We start from the raw sequence: 19894 nt of genomic DNA, 5'->3' as shown, positions 1-19894 counted from the left end.
AGTATTTGCTGGTGCAGAAGAGGCCGTTTAACATCAGTGAATGTTTAAAGGTCCCTTCCAGTCAGGCATCGAAAATGAAAATGACTTTTATGATATTTCCACAAAAAAGTTGAATTACTTTTAAAAAAGTTATTTCGAAACATATATCTTTCCTATTGGATTGTTCAATGGATGCTTCCCTTGATGCTGCTTTGGGTTGAGTCGAAACGTGGATGTTGAGGAACTGAGCTCAAATCAGCTGGAAGGACAACCAGTGTGAAAACCAGTAATTATCAGACGTTTTCGAGTTTTGAAATTATTCATCAGGTCATGTCTAAACCAGAATGCCGTATGTTTTGACTGAAGTATTGTGGAAAAATCTCAATTCATCCAATGTCTTCTTGCATTTACTTTAGGGCTGCACAATCAATGGAACAATGAGGTCCGCATAATCATCATCAGTTCAAAAGTTATTCCAAAGAAGAGACTCATGATGGAAGTTGAAACACTGAAACACTATTCTCATTTTGTTGAATCTTCTGAAGCAGGTCAGATTCTATCAGCTGTCTTTATAGAAATCTCATTAAAAAAAAAAACACAGGTTTTTCTTTTTTTTGAGCTTCCTGCGGCAGGTCTATAAGCTCTCTATAAATAAGCTCGGGAGGTTTGACTACATAAATGGCATTTAAATGAATAAAATTGCCATTCGTAAGAAAATGTATTACTTTCAAACCTTCTTCAATACAGATCAGTCTTTTCTTATTAATTCATGCTCATTGAGTAGATCATTGAGTATACAGAAATGTTTAACTTGGAAAGTTTAACTGCTCGAAGCAGCTTCTTCTTCACCGTGAAGTCCATTCTGAGTGGATGTGCATGGCCGGCATGCATGCAAATCACACTCCTTTAAGTAGAAGCACAATTAGTTTTAAGACCAGTCCAGAGAAACGTTTTCATTTCAAGCAGATGAAAACAAAAGCTACTTTCTGGAAGGAAATCATTGTCTTCCTCTTCCACTGGCAGATTAGCTTTGATAGGTGTTTAAAACTGATAGTCCAGCCACTGTGTGAAATTTTCAAGCCGTGTTCAAAAAAGTCCTGAAATATGATTGTTTTTTCTTTGCACTTGTGAATTGGATTCAGGTTTTACCAAGTATGGTTCGAATATCACAGAGGAAATAAGCAAAATCTATTTAAACAACCAGAATAGCATGGAATACTGAAATACACATATTTACTGACTTGGTTGCAGACTAAAATGTACAGTTGTATTCCTATGCTGTTGCGATTGACAGAATTTTGCAAGCGTGCTTTCATAACCATAACTAGTAGACTGTTTATGAATCTAAACCCGAAAACATACAAAATAGAGCTTTGAGTCACTTATGGTGTTTGCCCGTCCAATCAGATAGATTTACCAGCATGTCAGACATTTGTAACACGCATAGTCAAAACACACAGTAATATTAAATAATCAGATAAGACAAATTTGATTAATCTAAAACGGGTCTGAATCTAATTGTACTAATTGTCTAATCACCCCTCAATGCAGGACACATGCACTTTTCAGTTGTAATAACTTCTTTTCTTCTGATGCTGTTTATCAACACAGATTTGCATACGATACTGAAAACCTCACATATGAATGAAAAGCACTTTTAGCGTTAAAATGAAACTTTCACACTCACAACTTAAAAGGCTCACCGATAAATCATCACAGTGAGCCTCTCTGTGCTGCGTCGTTACTTTCTCCCAGATATAAAATTACCGGTTCGTCAAAGGAGACCCCACAGCAAGTTGTTGCTAATCGCACTGGAGACTTTGCAAGTGTGTACGTGTCACTTCCTGTCACAACTGGGATTTGAACCCGGGTGCCCCACACTCAAGGTCAAGACTTAACTTGATGCAGCAGCACGGGAGAAAGATAATTTGTTTGTTTTTATCAGGTTAAGCACATTGTTTTTGGTCTACAGTCATGACTTAAATGCAGATTGGTTCATCGGGGGGGGGATTCAAAGACTGCATCCTTTTTTCTTTACGCTATATATTGAAACAAACACTTTGCATACAATACTGAAAACATTGCACACATGTAGGTGCAAAGCTTTAACATCCACAGCTGAAGACCTCACACACAGGCTGCTGAATATAATCCCTCACATGCTCCAATGAAATGCTCTTAAACATTTGGGAAATCTTTGACACCAACAACCGAAATGCAGTTACTCATATGACTGAAACATGCTTGAACACTTTCAGACACACTGATGCAACGTTCTCACTCATACGTGTGAAACTCTGTGTATCGGATCTTCGTCATGTGCGTATAGGCGTAGCAGTTGTGAATGACACAAATTTACAGCCCAAAAGTTTTTAGTGTCACAAACTCACAATGTGAAGATGGAAAATTAAGATAAACGTTATTGTATGACATAAAAGAGAAACAATGACAAGATGCAAATGGGTTGGATTAAATAGGTCCAAACTTCTTCTAACCCCACTTCGGACATATAAAGCAGATTGGTATATATGGAATGTGTTATTCCTAAAAGTCTGCTCATTTTGATGTTTTTATTTTTAATTATCTTTGTTCGAAATGAAAATGTAATTCATTCATTCATTCATGTGTAGATATGAATGCGTGAGTATATAAAAATTGCATCTAGCAAAATGTCATTATAACAATTTGAATTAACATAAATAGTTTTAGTTTTTCTAATGGCGTACACACAAACCATCTTCATATCTGTTTATTCATCATGTGATCAACCCTCCGAACTCAAGTGGCCAGATTGGGTTTTTTCTGCCCATTGGAATTGGTTTTAATACTATATTTATATAAACACTGACCAAAATAACTCGCTAACTTTTCAACAAACGCCTGTGTCTGTTTAGTCATATAAGCAGTCATTTTATTAGTTAATAGTTAATTGAGTGGTGTTTTGTCTGGTGTTTGCACTGGAAACACAGCCAGAGTTGAGGGTTCAAACCATTAAAGCAGAATAAAGATTATTTACTGTAAACGTTATATCTGTGCATGAGTGTTCTCACAAGATGCCCGTCTTCTTTCATGCTTCTCATTAACACTCAGAGATGAAGGGGAAGTAACAGAAGAGAAAAAGATGGATAAAATCAGAGGGAAATGGTGATAGCTGACAGCATCAAAACGTGTGGATCATGTGCGCAACGTGCCAGATATAGTCCCATAATCAGCATATGCAGGCGGTATTCTGCGGCTCTGACAGTGATGGTTAACCTTCTGTGGAGAACTGTCTGCACTGTCACAACACCAGCAGGCTACATTAGTCGACGACGTAAAAATTAATGAACTTGTAATTTTACATTAGTTTTTTATTTTCTCATCAGATATTTTGTTCTCCATCATTTAGGCGTGGTCACAGCAAATCATTTAATACACTATCATAGAGAGGCTTCTTTCCTGTTGTGGTCTGTGAGGGCAGAAGACACTGAGATATCAGTGTTGCTCACATCAATATACACTCACAGACACTTGATTTGATACGCTTGTGTAATAAGGTGAGCCAATACAACTACTCTGCCAGGACCTTTCCAAAGCTTTTAACTTGTTTAAGGTTTGTTGACACAGTCAGAAACATATTGATTTAAATGTTTACTAAATATTGAGGTTTCAATGTGTGGTGCTGTTACAATAGAGTGCTCCATATTAATGGATAATCTTATTATTTTGCTGTCACTTTTACAAAATATGTTTTTCTCAATGGTTGGACTTGCGAAAGGGTCATGAAAGCGATGAAAGGTTTTTAGTTGGAAACTGTGTTGACTCGTGTTTCTAACAGACAGAGAAACGAGCTCATATGTATACAACAAACAGACATAAATCAAACTTTAGATTAATTGAAATGTAAATAGCACTGGAGAAACTCATCCTTAATTACGATTCTTAATCAAGCTTGTAAACTAATCATAAATTGAGAGGCGCTGTATTTCAGTTTCACTTTTTTCCCCCAAATTTCATTGTTTTCTATGCTGGTACAGGTGTGTGTGTGTGTGTGTGTGTGTGTGTGTGTGTGTGTGTGTGTGTGTGTGTGTGTGTGTGTGTGTGTGTGTGTGTGTGTGTGTGTGTGTGTGTGTGTGTGTGTGTGTGTGTGTGTGTGTGTGTGTGTGTGTGTGTGTGTGTGTGTGTGTGTGTGTGTGTGTGTGTGTGTGTGTGTGTGTGTGTGTGTGTGTGTCAGTAAACTTGCAAAACCTTCTGAGTTTGTTGAAATGTTTCAAAAGTGCTGTTTAATTTACCATTCACAACCTCAATATTGATTGTTCCTCATGCAAAATTAAACGTCTTCGACTTTTTAGAAACGTATGCGTTGGATCACATTACAAGTGCAGTGATCACGGAGTGTAAAGGTCCATATATCTTTTATACTGCTTTGTCCAACTCAGGCAGGGTACACACTGAACAGGCCACATATCAATCACAGAGCAAACACACACTCCCACCTAGAGCAGATTTAAAATCACCAGTTACCATTAAAGGCATGTCTATGGACTGGGGCAGGCAGTTTCTGGAGAAAACTGGCCAGTACACACAGAAAACCCCCCATTCCTAGGCCAGACATAAACCGAAGACATTATGAAGCAACTGTGCATACTCATGTAAATTTGATGGATTAACTCATAAATAGTCCTAATCCCAATAATTTAAGTAGTGAATCCAATTGTTCTTCCACAAACAGTCGTGGCTTATTTGGTGGAGCAGGTCATCTTCCAATTTTAAGGTTGTCGGTTCAATCCCTATTTCGGTGAGTGAGTGGGTGAGTTAGAGTGAGCGACCCACCGACGGCTGAAAGGAGCCAAAATACACCAATTAAAGCCTATCAACAATAGATTAAACTTGTATGGGCTAAAAATATCAATATAACAGTTCACCTCCAATTGAAAATCACTAACAGACTTCTCTTTGATATGGATCTTTAATGCATTATGTCCTTCAGTAAAATGTATAGAGATATAGTATTTACAAATATAACATGGTCTTTAAGCAGTTCAGTTGAGTTAAAAATGGAGAAAAAATAAATGAATGTTAAGAGGTAACAAAGGAGACCAGCGGATCGTGGTGAATGAAGATGAAACCTTGCACCTATCCTTTTTTTTTTTTTTTTTCCATCAGCCTTGGAGGAGTTTCCATAAAGGGAAAGCCTGAAATTCAGAAAGAACATAATGATACAGAAAGGTCGAGGTCATACTGTATCATCATGCTTGTAATATTCCCTTTTTTTACGCTTTTTTTTTTTTTTTTTTTTTTTTTCGCTTTGGTTTCTTTCCAGGAAAAGGAGCGCAGTAAAGTGCAGTGTGTAACGTTCACATAGTCAGTGATTCCTTCATGAGATGAGCCAAGCTGCGCCATGAGTCAGGCTGTTTAACCAGCTAACTTTCTTTTTTTTTTGTGTGTGTGTGATTCAATTGAATCTACTGCTTCACAAGGGGCAGCCATGACACAGTCGGCTGATCTTTATCACATGCTCGACAATGATGGATTAAACAAATAAAATCTATTAGACAATCGCGTGTGACTGGATCTCAGAATAGTAAAATCTTTGTTTAGTTGTCATCCTAAAAAATTGCCTGTCTCGTTTTTTGTTTTTATGACACTTTGAAAAGTAGAGGACGCTCTAAATCGTCAAGTTCTCAGCTCTCGTTTCTCTTTGGTTGGATACCAGAATGTGTCCACAATCAGTGCACCGCAGTGTGTGGCTTCACGGCTAAATCCATCTTGTCAGAAGTCACTCATTGATTGCAAAATATTAAAAGTTATGCACAGCGAGGAAATCAGTTGCTGGCACTAATTATCCACTCATGTGCCCTTGAATTACAGAAAGAGGATTCACAGCAAGAGGACTTCTTTGAGGACTCACAAGTCAAACCTCCAACAGCGGAAACGGTCACAGAAATGACATTTCGCTCAGTGCCAACCGGCTGTTTCTACACACATGAATGGAAATGATATATGTAAAGTGTGGTCAGCTCAAATAATTACGATTAGCTGATTATGAGATAGCGTGACATGCTCATGAGCATGCTCAATGAGTATTTTGAATGCCGGAGACTGGACTGTGTTGCAGCCGCAGCATCAACGGCAGCATTTGTGTGGACACGCGATGCGTTCAGGCGCGCTATCGAGCTGTTGGTCATTCGTGTTTTGGCTGCATGCACACGACTTACTGTCGTTAGTGTGTGAAAACAGCAGAAAGTAGAGTTAAAGTTTTAAAGCATACCTGGGATTGGGGTTTATGGGCGTATAGCAGGAGTGAAATGAAAGCTGTTGTGTGGACAACAGGATGATTGGACATATTTGTCCCATCTGACACATGAAACTTGGGACAGAAAAAAAAAAAAGAGATGTTTGAAATGTCTAGACACACTATTAGATGCCTCAACAGTTCTTTTTTTTTACGAGGTGTTTTAAGATGTTGTCGTGCTTTCAGCATTTTATTTATTTACAGTCAGATCTTCAACCTGTAAAATAACAGACACTAAATAAACAGAAGTTAAGATACCTTCTTATGCTTTACCATTCTCCACCATTATCAGTTTCTCTTCACACCATTAGAGCCATGCACCATCCCTCACCCATCTGAGTACAACACTTTAGTATGTAAATATGTTTCCTACTTATCAGAACAGTTGAGGGCAAAATGAAAAATCGAATGTGTATGACAACCTGATAAGTGCTGCGATCAGTAATGGAAAGTATAGACATTTATCATTGTCTTATGCAGTAAAGGTACTGACTTTCTCATCTAGATATTTATTTTTTGTGGCATTGCCACTAATACTACCATTGCTTCACCTATATATAAATATTTTCTTTGTTTTGACTCTGGCTGGGTGATGCTATCTCTCTCATATAAAGAAAGTGGCCCATGTAGAAACACCAAAATCTTGGAATTTGAAAAAAATAAAACTGTGTGATTTTGTTGGAATTGAACTTTCTGGGAAGTGAAGTCTTCACTTTTATATGTTTTCATCTGTTGGAGGGTTTGAAGGACTTCCCTCAACATCCATTACTAATCCCTCCTAGTTTGCTGTTCTAATTAAACAGATTGGGCATCATTACCCAGGGGACCAAAATAGACCACAGAGTTTGACAGCGCTTGTCATCGTTTCTTCCGAAGACACGGTCGGTCAGATTGAGTGAGCTCAGATTTCCAGCTACAAACTAAGATATTAAATTACTTTTCCTCTTCTTGTGGGCAATTTCATTATACATTGTCTAATGGCAATACAACTATTCTAATTCTGATTCTAAGTGCAACCTAATGGAATTGATTTCCAGTGAATTTATAGGCATAAAGCATTGGGGATGTCACATGACTTTAATTCTGAACCAGTGAACGCTACTGATAATTGTAAATGGATTTTAGTTTGTTTTATCTTATCTCTCCAGACAATGACATTTGAGTTTCTTCCCGGCAGAATCAAAGAGCTGTCGAACGTTGCTCGGTTCCATGTGGCGTCCTTGACGTTTTCATTGAGCAGTGGAATTCAGTCAATTGAGCAGGCGGACGAGGCAGCCGTGTGTTCGTGTCTGGTGGCCTTGATGACTCATGTCTGCGGGGATGCAGAGCTGCGTTTGTTTTTCTCAGACCTCGACCCCTCAACATGTGCTCGGGTGACGTCAACGAGGCGCCTCGCACCTGCAGAGGCCGATAGCTCCGCCGAAAGCACAGTAATAGGAGAAACCTTAATTATCGGCAAGATGCTGCAGGAAGCGGCTGGACTTGCTGGTGAAAATACAGTTCTTATTTTGAGAAACTAAAGTGGCAGTTTTGGGGAAAAAGAAAATACAGCGACAGCCAAATAAATGTCATGTTTTCATGCTGTTTAATTTATAATGCAGCACGTTGGAGGGCTTGAGTTTCTGTTCAGCCAGAAGTAATTATGATTGATTGTGTCACTCCTGCTCATTACTGATAAATTCAACAGTGCTGTGCCACAATGCTGCGCGGCGTCTTTCAGTCTCTCCTCTACGTGGAGCAGCATCGTGCTTTCTGGTCGACTGGGATGAAATGAAGTAACTGGAACCATATAGTAGTCGGTTCACAGATCAGATGGCAAAGTTGAAAACTGCAAAATTTTACACAGCCCACATTTCACATGCGCACCAGAGGGAAGGTAAACCAGTGAATTTCCTACCAGATCTCATTAGTCCGCGTCCCAGACACTTTCTCTGGTGTTTATTTTGTGAAAACCAAAGAAAAGGGTTTGGTGCAATGAATAAGAGTAGTGGTTTAAAAAAAAAAAAAAATGAATGTGCAGTTTTCTATTTTAAAATATTGAAGGTGAAAACTTGTAAAGGAAGAAACTTTTGATTAGTTTTGTGTATACAGTTGAAACAAGTAAAAAATATAGTCTTAATATATTGCATTTTTGTAATAACCCACAATTTTAGCATCTACAAATCACCGTAGGCACTGTGATACAAAGCTGCTATTTTTTCCAACTACATTACATACATAAAGTGTAATATAAAGAAATATTGACAAGAACACTAACAAAACACACGTATACACATAGAAAACAATCTATAAGTGCATGCAGTAGTTGTTTTTACATTCATGTGGCATTTGTAGCACATTTGTAACACTTATGTGAAAGGTTTCGCAGGTTGTGGCCTATTTACAGCTATTTTTGATGATGTTTTTCTTTCACGGTGGAAGCATGGCAGTATAATGACCTGTGGGTTGGAGGTGACACTGTACATCTGAAGCTGCAAAGTAAACCTTGTCCTTTGGGGGCCGCAGACACAAGAACACTGGGGAGAAAGTGCAGCGGTAGATTGTGAATTATACATCTGCTGTTTTCACTGCACGCTCAGTCAGATACATTTTAATGCCTCAGTCCTGGAGGATGACCTGTTACTACCTTGCTGCTATGGCGCATAAATCACTCCACTGTGACTAATAATGTGCAATTAAAAGCTTTTATATTTATATTATTATTTATTTAACTTTATTCCATCAGATTAATATTTTACCTTATATGCTATTTGTCCGATGTTCTTTTCTGTGTGGAGCAATGGTACAAGAATTTCCCTGTGTGATTGATAAAGTATTCTATTCTATTCTATTCCATTCTATTCTATTCTATTCTATTCTATTCTGTCACACAAACAGAATATTTACATGCCCATCTAATCTTGTTAGCACTTTAAGAATGTCATTTCCCAGCACTTGATGGTTGATTACAGATTATCTGAGAGTGAAATTTGTTTCCTACTGATGAAGGCGGTGTGAAAAAAAAACAAAAACCCAACCACAACCAAAGCAGGAGCCATATTTCAAGAGCTTAGATCTTCACTACGCTTGACTGTAACCTGTTGGTAGATGCTATGCACGGCATGCAGTCCAGCTTTACAGTGAGTGACCAATATCAGAAGAGGGAACAGAAAATTATTATGCTTACAAAAGGAGCAATTGGGAGTATAATGATAGTACTTGCAAAAAGCTCAGAGTGAAATGATTGTACCTCTTGCCTGTAAAAAAAAAAAATGTACTCTTCCCGGGAGGCTACTTAAGAGGAGAAAGGGGCAGCAGCAATTTAGCTGAAGAGCAGCCACCATGACAACTGGCAAATGCAGAAATCATTCTCCTGTGAATGTGGATTGTTGGGAAGCATCTGTTCTGCCAAGGGATACAATGCCGGCCTGAGCTTTGACAATGAAGTCTCTACTTATCTGTTAGCTTTGTTGATTTACCTATTGTTGCAGTACAATTAATCACTGATGGAATTTGATTGATTAAACTGTTGCAGGGTCTCGGATGAGACAGATTAGAGCTCAAAAACAGATTTCCACATGGTACAATGACTGTCTAATAATAATAGGGATTTCAAATGGCTGAATATCAAAATGTCTCAAATATACAAGTTATTAATCTTCATCATAAGTTTTTTCAAATAGAATATTTTATCCTCATTGCACAGATACTCGCATCTGAATACGGTCTAACCTTTCTAACAGCAGAACCAAACTGAGGTCCATCCTGCATAATGACTCACCTTCTCCATGATGAGCCAATTTTGAAAAAGGGGAGCGTAAAATAAATACTTGGCACCTACTAGAATTTACTAGCATCTACTAGCATTTCACAAGAGCATTTACTGTTATGGTCTTCCATTTTCCAACCGACACACAACAGGTACATGTAACAAACAGGTCGTAGCAGCAGCCACGATCACCCCAAATATCCGGCACTGTCTTTGGTTGCAAGACTCTGAAAATGGCCGACACCGGTCACACAGTGCAACGTAGGACAGCATGGATGCCCTCAAGAGAAAACTTCACTGATCAGCTATCACTGATCTCAGTGACAGAAAATGCTGCCGTCGGCTTTTTCACGTCCAAAAGACAAATCAGGGAAAGCAGTAATTTGTAATCCAAAAAAACTGCAGTTATTGTCTTTAATCACACCAAAGTGATACAGCAGGATGGGTGCAACACAACGGGCCACATGTATTATGAGAGTTTTGTTCGACAAGTGAGCCCTTCGATGGTTTGACTGTATTATTATTCAGCAGCATCAGATGTACTGCGTGTGTAACATGGGGTCATGAAATCAGCATGTTTTTTCCCTGCTGGAGATAAAACCACCTCTTATGAACCGATCAGAGTTGTCCTGTTCATTCAGCCTGTGGAATGAGACGTTTTTCTGTATCTAATGTTTGCATAATGAAGCTTCCATCTGCATACATTCATATTCACCGTCATGCTTCAACAGTAACCAGTGGAGGCTTGATCGTATTTTCTCTGAAAGTCTGTTGAACAGTCACACAGCTCATGATCACGATATTAACCAGCTACTATCTGGGTTGTTGTGTTTTCATCTTGTCCAATATAATCTGACAGAATTTATACAATTTAGAAGCTCAGGATATCACCTCCAGCCATTGAAAGAAAGAAAATAATTTCAAGTTGCTCATACGCTCCAAATGTTACACACTGATTCCACGGGAAACTGCTCTTTTCCATTACTGGAAAATATTTATGTCCTTTATATCAGTGTGTTGTATTTAGCCACCATTTCTTTCTGGCCTGTAGAAAATCTAAATTCCTTTAGAAAGTGGCCAGAAATGCATAATTGTGAGCTCAGAGGAAACTCAGTCAGAATAACTTTAGATATAATTCTGTACGCTCTCGCGGATGCAGTGAAATAAAGTTTGTCTGGCCTACATTTACACATTGATTTGAGTTGTTACTGTTGAATCGATGCAGGAAAGGCGAATCTACATCTATGTAACTCACTTCAGGGCTGATGTTGAAACTACCGCCTTTGGGACTTGGCACACCTATTTAATTGTGCTTGACTCTCACTCTATGTTTTTCTTGAATTTATCAGCACTTACATAAGAGGTGACTAAGTGATTGGAACTCTCTTATATTGGAAGTAAAAAACGACTTTGTCCTCAGTGATAATATCTCAGTGTAAAAACATTAACCCTGCCAAAAAGGTGCAATTAAAAAACAATTTAGTGTTCAATGCGATAAATCCCTGCTTTGTTTTTAGGTGATTTATTGCAAGCAGTGTTTTTCACAGAGTGTGTAGGTCTTTGAACGCACCGCGCAGGATGGCTCACTGACAGCCGATCATTCAACAAGTATGTCATTCCCTCTGAGGCTCTCTTTCATATTAAAATGTCATGGAAATGTGATGATTTTCTGAGCTTCATCTTGACATTAATAAAACCTACTCCAGTTTCCATATAGCTGATTGGTCAGAGGGTGGTGCTTTTATGTCAACCATGTGACCGCAGACAGGATTTGGCTTTGACTAAACAGGGAAACAAATCAATTAACGAGCAAATTCTAATCTAGCAAAAAGCAGGAAGTTAGAGCTTTACGTCCATATACAAGGCATTTCAGTGGCTCACAGCTCTTTGAAAACACACATTAAAACTGAATAACTAAAAGTATCAATGTTATCTTGAAAAAAGGGGCAGAATCGTTCATTACACATTTTTCACATGATAAAAACTGCATGAATCCCGGCATTGTTATAAACTGATCTGGAGCAGGTTATTTTTGTTCAGTTATTAGAGTGAGAGCGTAGGCCCAATATACCTTGCAAAGTTTCTGTTATTGACGTTTTGTACAAATCTCACAACACTACACCCCCCCCCCCCCCCCCCCCTTTCTTTTCACAGAATGCATTTTTGACTTTCAACTCCACCACTAGGGAGGTCCCAGATTCTGGGATTGTGTGCTGGTAGCCACTAAATTAGGCCAATTAGAATAAGAAAATCATGTTGTACTTACATGACACTTGTTCACAACCAAATCCTGGATTTAAAAAAAAAATAATATTTCTATTCCCCTACATGTGAAACCCCATGAAATTCTTAAAAAATAGTCTGTTAAATGCAAAATATTCAAGTTAGCATGCTTTTGTATTTGTCACATTTCACGTCCTACATTGGCAGGGAACAAACCACAAATATGGTTAAAATGTCCTCGTGTTTATCTGTTTGTCAACTTTTGAATATCAACTTGTGAAACTTTAGGAAAGGAGATTTTCAGATGCGACTGCAGTTGAACATGAAGAGTTTCCCGAGTCAAAGGTGGATGCTTCTCAAGCTAAGACGCTGTTTCTTCGCTGTCAGCTTTTCTTCTGGTGCACGTCGGCGTGCCGGCAGAGATTCTGTAGGTTGCTGCTTTTTACGTGTTTGGCAGATCTGTCTTCTACTCATGTTTTTTGGGGAGTTAAAGCTCACATCGACGTTGGCATTTGACTACTAACATGACTGCTACCTTTTAAGACAGCAACTCGACTGTGAATCCCATTGCGTCAGCATGAGTTCTCCTTTAAAAGAGAATTCACATCAACCATGATTATAATGAAGCTGGTTTCACATGCAGCTCCGCAAATGTTTTTTTTCTTTTTTCTTTACCATATGCTTCATAACAAAATGGACTCATCTGCGTGCCAGTTTTGAAAATACAAATTTGAATGCAAGACTGTCTTGTTTGTTGATTTGACTGACAAGGTCATTAAAATTTGGCCTGGATATTTGCTTACATGTCCATTTTACTTAAAATAGATATTAATTGGACAGTTTGTACCAAATCAAACATTCAGATCAGAATCCACTGTGGTGACCCCTGGAGGGAGCAGCTGAAAGACGGCCTATTAATTGGACAGTTTATGGAAGCATATTGTTGCCACAGCAAATAAAGATAAGTGGATTGATATAAGGGCTACATGATATTAGTTAATATGCAATATGTGAGAAGTAGTGTGATCGTGACATGACATGCAATATTTTTTTCTTTATTTTTGTGCTTTTTTACTTCTGGCCTGTTGTCATAAAGTATTTTGCATTATGTATATTGTGAATGTTGACATTGCAGTGATGGTACATTGGTGATATATTCAATATCACATTTTAACGCACTGATTTATGGTCAATTCATGTTAGGAAGCGCAGTCATTTTAAAGGGAGATCACTTATCATGCTGTAATGCAAAAAACATTCCCATTTTATGATCAGATCATAAAATAAAATAAACTGTTAAAAAATTAATTGTTGGCGCTGCATGATATTAGATTAACACGCAGTAATGTTGAGGATTGTAATACATATACAGTATGATGAAGGGTGAACACTTATGCAGATTATGTTAATATAGTATGGATTAAGAGTTGTTCTAGATAACGGTGATCTTCTATTAAATATTTGCTCACATTTCTTCTCAAGTAATTGCAATAATTTACACTTTTAGCCTGTTTGACGTTGCAGAGTATGACTGCACAGACATGCAAGGAAGCATAAGTGAAAACATTACAAACTTTTATCATTTGAATATTGTGCATGCTGGTATCATGACAACAATACATTTGTCACATAATATGAAGCCCTACATTACACTAAAATTAAGTTATTGTCTTCCATGTTCCGTCTGTTATTGTGAGGAAAAAGAAAATTATACACACATCAACTTTACATGTTGCCTTATAGTGTGTTGGTCCACTTTTTAATACCCAGTTCTTCACTTCCATTGAAAATGGTCAACATCTTAAAACTTTCATCTTCAGTTTCCTTGTGTTTGTTTCAGTTCTTGTTTCTGTTGTTGAAGTATAAAAACCTGACAATTCTTGTTTACTGAATGGTGATTGTTGCTTTAAAATGTCCAGGTCCAGACAGAGGGACTCCACAGTAGCTATGGGAAGGTTAAGATTCAGATGGTATTTCGCAAAACCACTTCATATTGTAGTTTGATATATTGTTTAGTATATACACAATAGTATATTTGCACTCATAAATCCATTGGTGGTGTTTAAAAATGTATTCAACTATATTGTAGTACAGACTGTAGTGGCCCATTGTTTATGTATTCATACTGTAGTGTACGAGTGGACTGGACCTCAACGTGAACAAGTAATCGAGTCCAGCTATGTTAGAAAGCAATTATTTTGAATGATATATTCACTGGTCTGGGTATATCAGATTGCATATGTGTTTTTAGCCGCTCTGGGCTGCTGCATCTTAAGGTGGAGTGTAAAGCAGCACTAATCTTGTGAATACAGGGAGAACGGGTACAATTTCAGACTTAATCTCTTGGAAGGCATTCAGAGGGTTGCGCTTGGTTGTGAAACACAAAAAAAGTGACAGAAATGGTTTCTGTAATGAATGAAAAAGGAGAGCGAAGTTCAAACCCGGCTTAATTTCACACATCCACACAGCTGGTTAATCGCTGTGTGAAGGGGTTACAGAGAAAAGTTGTAAAAGCGATCGGACACAGTGTGACTTCCTGAAATTGACTGCAGCAATTTATTTTAGGTCGTGGATGTTTACTGAAACTGGCTGCTTATACTGACGCTTGTTTATCCGTGGCATAAAACAGACTTGCTGATGTAGTTACATTTGTACATGTTTGACTTTTGTATACTGTTTCTATATTAACATATGAAGATTGCTGAGAAACAGCTCATGTGCCAACATTAAATCAGTCAGTCCGGAATGCTTGAAATGCAGAGCCACACGGCACAGTGCGGTGGGAAAAGGTCTGAGAACCCACTGATTTTAATGACCTGAAAGCTTGCTTCTAATGGGCTGACCAGATAAACTATTGATTATGTTTTACCACATGTGCTGGCATAGCTCTGTGATTGCTATTGTTGCGCACTGCAAATTGGATGGAGCCGACACATCATTTCTCTTATAAAATTTGAGTTTTTGCCTCTATTAATGCTCCATTAATGCTCACCTCAATTAGAAAGTGGGTGCTTTTTGTTTCTGTGGTGACAAATACATTCATTTCACACACACGCACGCACGCATGCACGCACGCACGCACGCACGCACGCACGCACACACACACACACACACACACACTAGGTCTGCATGCCTTGTGGGGACATTACATTCACATACATTTAATTCCTGGAGACTTATCGTAACCTAATCTGCAGGTCCTACCTCTAAGCCTCATCCTTACCTCCCTGTTTGAGACGAGTCCAATCCAATGCTATTCTCATGTTAGTCTGGGCTGTAATCCCACTTGTGGAGTAAACGCCAAAGCAAAGAATCAGGTGTCTGGATCCTGACATTTTCACATTTTAGCCCACAGGTTTCCTGCTGTGTGCACTACACTTGTGCATTGCCTCAACTGACAGAATACGGCCAAACCAACCAGTCATTGTCGTCATCATACCTTTTTAATCTGAACCCAATTCCATTCCAAAAAAAGTGTGGTTTTCCCTACAAGGACTTCAATCTATGTCCCCACTGAGACATGTGGCTCCATAGGCTAATGTGCAAGCGAGTTGATGTCCTCACAAGTATAGAAGGACAAACATGCTGACACACATACTGGTTTTTTTTTGTTTTTAACATTTCTGCAACATTGCGTCAGTCAAAATTAATTTCCTGACTGAATTCAAACTCAGATCGATGTAACTCTTACTTTGCTGACTCTAAATGCTATCATGCATCTGGAAATCAGAGAGCAGCAGTGTATTTGTTAATTCATTGAAATGCTTCAATTACATGTAGAATGAATAAGAAAAAATATGTGTTTCTACTTTTTGCGGCTTTGTATTTCCTCCATGCATTTGAAAGAAAAGAAGCCTCTCCAATGAGACAACGGTGGACTCCAGTTTGCTGACCCGTCTCATAAACTGAGAACTTTCGGTCCCCACAATAGCAGTGAATGCACAAACACACTCATGATGACGTCAATGTTGCCCCTACAGTGGAGTGCCAGTGGGTCAGTGTGGAGTCAGGTTAATGTACGTAAACAAGAGCGCATGCACACACACTATTCCTCCCTACAGTTTTAATCAATGTACTCTGTTATCGATTGGGTTCCCCACATCGTCGAGGAGCCTGCTGCGCTATTAAATGCAGACTTACTTGTACACTTTTTGATACCAGATCCTTTCTTCAAAGCGTGCCGACTGAGCTTGCACTGGAAGTTGTTCTCCCAAAACTCTGCGAACCAGATATTCCTTCTGTTGTTCTCCAGTGTTCGGCTGACGAAATAGCGATCAAAACCTGAAGGGACAGCAACAGATGGAGCTTGTGTCTTGGTAGACATTTCCAGCTGCATGCATTCGGTTCCATTTTGCATTCAACTGCTATTCCATGTAACATTTCAACTTTTAAATGCAAACATCCAACAGTAAAGAAAAAGGAAAGTGAAAGCTTACTTGTTTTTAAGTGGCTCGTGATTTTGCTTGATCATTATTGAATCTTCTAACCAATTAGACATGAATGAATTACAAGTGTCAGTTCTTTTTACTTGGCGTTTGTGAGTTTTCACTTACTATACTATATGTGAATTTTGTAAATTGAAGATTTTTTAGCTTCCTCCATTCATATTGTAATATACGCAACGTCATCCACAATTAGTCAAACTGCGTGTACAATGAAAACATTGAAATTACAGTACATGATTCGGTGAAGTGTTAACTTTATTCTTAAAATATAGTATCACAGGTCACAGGTAACGGCAATGAAGAAACAGTTTCTGTCCAATGCCATTAAATCGTGGCAGAAATTGTAAACAACTCTAATAAATAGTTATTCATGTTGAAATGCAAAAAACGTAGCTGCACTTGGTGAAGGAAAACGTGGAAAGAGTGAAAGATTTTATTAAATCTGAATGCTTTTTCATGTCAGGAAAGGAATCATTCTGTAGGGAAGTGTGAATACCTTTTATAGACTGTCGTTTGGGCAGGATGGTGACGGCGCCTTCTGCCATTTCTTCTTGGTTCAGTATCGGGGAGATTTTGGAGCCCCAGCTGTCCGAGCCCACCCAGATGAAATGGCCTGTTTGATTGGCCTTTTTCGCTGCTTGAAGGAGCCGCCTGCAGGGCAAAGAAGGAAAGCAATGTCTAATTGTACCACATAGTGTTGTTTCCATCTATTTTATGCACATCGAGGTGATGCTGTGTGCCGTAAATGAACCCACTTTCCTATTTGAATGCGCCTCCAAAGAGAGAGTGTGGGCCACCATGCAGGTGGTTGCATGAGGAGAATTTTCTACCCCGGATCTGGGGCAAAGTTACACAGAGGCACTTTAGTGGACCTGAAAAGCCACCTCAGACTCTCCATCATTCCCACTGCAGTGGAGTTCTGCTCGGCTGTGGCAGAATGACACCCTTGCCACATTTGTCCAGGCTTGTTGCCAGCAGACGTAAGTTTGGGGAGTCGTAAAAAACTGCAGACACGCGCTGCTGTAGCAGCACAGTCGCATCAAGAAAGCTTCAGCGCAGCGACATAAAATTTAAATACAGCCACCTGGCATGTGAGGCATTACCGACCCCTTGGAATGCCCCAAAGATGCTGGGACGAAAATAAATATTGTGCATCATAATGCGCGGTAGACAACATAAGCCTTTTTATATGGCATATGCGCTTTTTAATATGTGCAAGACTTTGGAGTCGCACACAAAAAAAACAAACAATGGTGTGACGTGTTTTGGTTGAATGCGCAGTGAGCGAGCAGTGACTCACCCAACTTAATTCTGTGACTCTTTGCTTTAGTTTTATGGCCGCAAAGATTGATGTGTGGTGAAGATTTTACTCAACGTCGGGTCTGAAGAAATCAAGTGAAATGAGTCTTAAGACGCAATTACTTGCTTCATGTAGGAAAATGAAAGATATTGATTTTCTGACTGTCAGGGGATTACATAACAGAGACATGTGTAGGCAGGTCAATGAGTCTGATGTGGAAAATAAGACAAGGTGGAGGTGTAGTTTCAGGGTGATGGATGAGCATCTGCCCCTTAGGCAACAGCCATTGCACCTCCGGTTAATTAATTTCCTGGCATGCTATTATTTTCAGTCGCTATTATTATTGTTATATTATTAGAGTTGTTTAAATTAAATTTTTAGGTGATGCAAATCGTTAGTTTTATTCTATATTCATTAGTTCCTTAATTTAATTCTCACAGACTTTAGTGTTTCAACGATCAATATGAACTTATAGCATTAAGTTCATTCAGAGCTGAGTGTGGGAAGACGACACCCTCAATGGCATGAACTCCATTGTGACCTCCCACTCAAGCAGCATGTGCTTTGTCTTGCTCTCAAAGGTAATATCTGGTTGAGGACAGACTTTATAATGCTTTTCACTATGATTAGTAATACTGTTGGCGCCTATAGGTAATAAATCAATTTTAATTTGAAGTTATATGCATTCAATTTGAAATATCATTAGTTTTTGTATAGTTTTCAAAACTGTTATGGTATTCTACTAAAGCCTAGTTTATATTAATTCATCACAATTACACATTAACCCAAAAGTGTTTTGATTATATGATTCAAAGTTTTAGCCTCCACTCAGTCCTGTTTGTCATGAGTTCTTCACAAAGACAGAAGAGTCATGCTGAGAAAAGGTATGACCCTGAACTGCAGGGTTTTCTGGCTGCTCATATATGAAGCTGTCCAGCATTCCCCCAAATGGGAGGCCCACCCAACACTTTGAAAACCATTTGTTTATGTCATTAATGATGTAAAACCGTGCTATTTTTTTTTTTGATATATGAATGCAATACAAGCTGGATGGCTACATTATAATGGACTAATGATGTTATATCTTGTGTTACTTTGACCCTCTGACCTATAGACTACACGTTTATACAGCTCTATCATATTCCAGTGCTTCATTTAAAGCTGCTGGGTTTCTTATACCTTACAACGTAGGCAATTCTGGAGTCTTATTAGGCGGTGGAAGTCTCACACTGGCTGAGTTCAAGGATAGAGCAGGCATGTGGCAGTGAAATCCCCCTGGCTTTCTGTAATTACTATATATCCACACTATTAACCGTTATCAGGACCGCATTAAGTCAATGAGTACTGGGAGTTCTGCCCTGGTCATCGCCAGGAGACCGCCCCAAATCACTGCCCACTTCCACCAGGGATACGCTGGCCTACAAACCCGTTGCCAGGAAATGTTTCCCCCTCACAGAGCCAGAACGGTGACGTGCTGTGTTGACTCAGCCGGCAACTAATTTAGTCATTTTTTTTAAATTCAGATTTCAATTTCTATTGTAACATTTGAGTTCCCACAAGAAAAGCAGGGACACTGTTATTATTATAGGGTCAGATTATAATGGATAGGGACATCAGAAAATATGTAAAATTAGATTAAAATACTATTAGTGGAACAGAGGACATGTAGGTGCAGGATAAAGTATTTAAAACGCAATGTTACACTCCTCAGGACATTAATTTCCAACACAATCTGAAGAAAACAACAGAAGCTTATGTTTCAAAATGCACTCACTCTTTTTATTATTATGTTCATGTACTGTCTATCATTAGTGCTAATTTAGTAATAATGATATTGTATTAGGAATAAACAATGAATTGCATTTTCTCTTTAATGAAAACCAAAAAGTAAAAATGAGAAACGTGTTCGATAAAGGATGAGATTC

At 38.6% G+C, this 19894-nt stretch overlaps 1 protein-coding gene across 1 annotated transcript in view; it reads right to left on the bottom strand.

The window, feature by feature from the left end:
• Positions 1–19894, bottom strand: part of LOC308113864 (metabotropic glutamate receptor 4-like) — a gene marked incomplete at both ends in the record, with an annotated part of 153376 nt that overhangs the window by 24451 nt on the left and 109031 nt on the right. The window contains 2 exons of the mRNA XM_080470392.1: positions 16365–16505; positions 17166–17320. Of these exons, the coding sequence (XP_080326518.1) occupies positions 16365–16505; positions 17166–17320 (296 nt within the window). The remainder of the gene's footprint in view (positions 1–16364; positions 16506–17165; positions 17321–19894) is intronic.

Source organism: Lipophrys pholis (genome assembly GCF_963383615.2).
Source record: "Lipophrys pholis genome assembly, chromosome: 8".
NCBI classification, from domain to species: domain Eukaryota; kingdom Metazoa; phylum Chordata; class Actinopteri; order Blenniiformes; family Blenniidae; genus Lipophrys; species Lipophrys pholis.
This window is presented reverse-complemented; position numbering and strand designations above follow the sequence as displayed.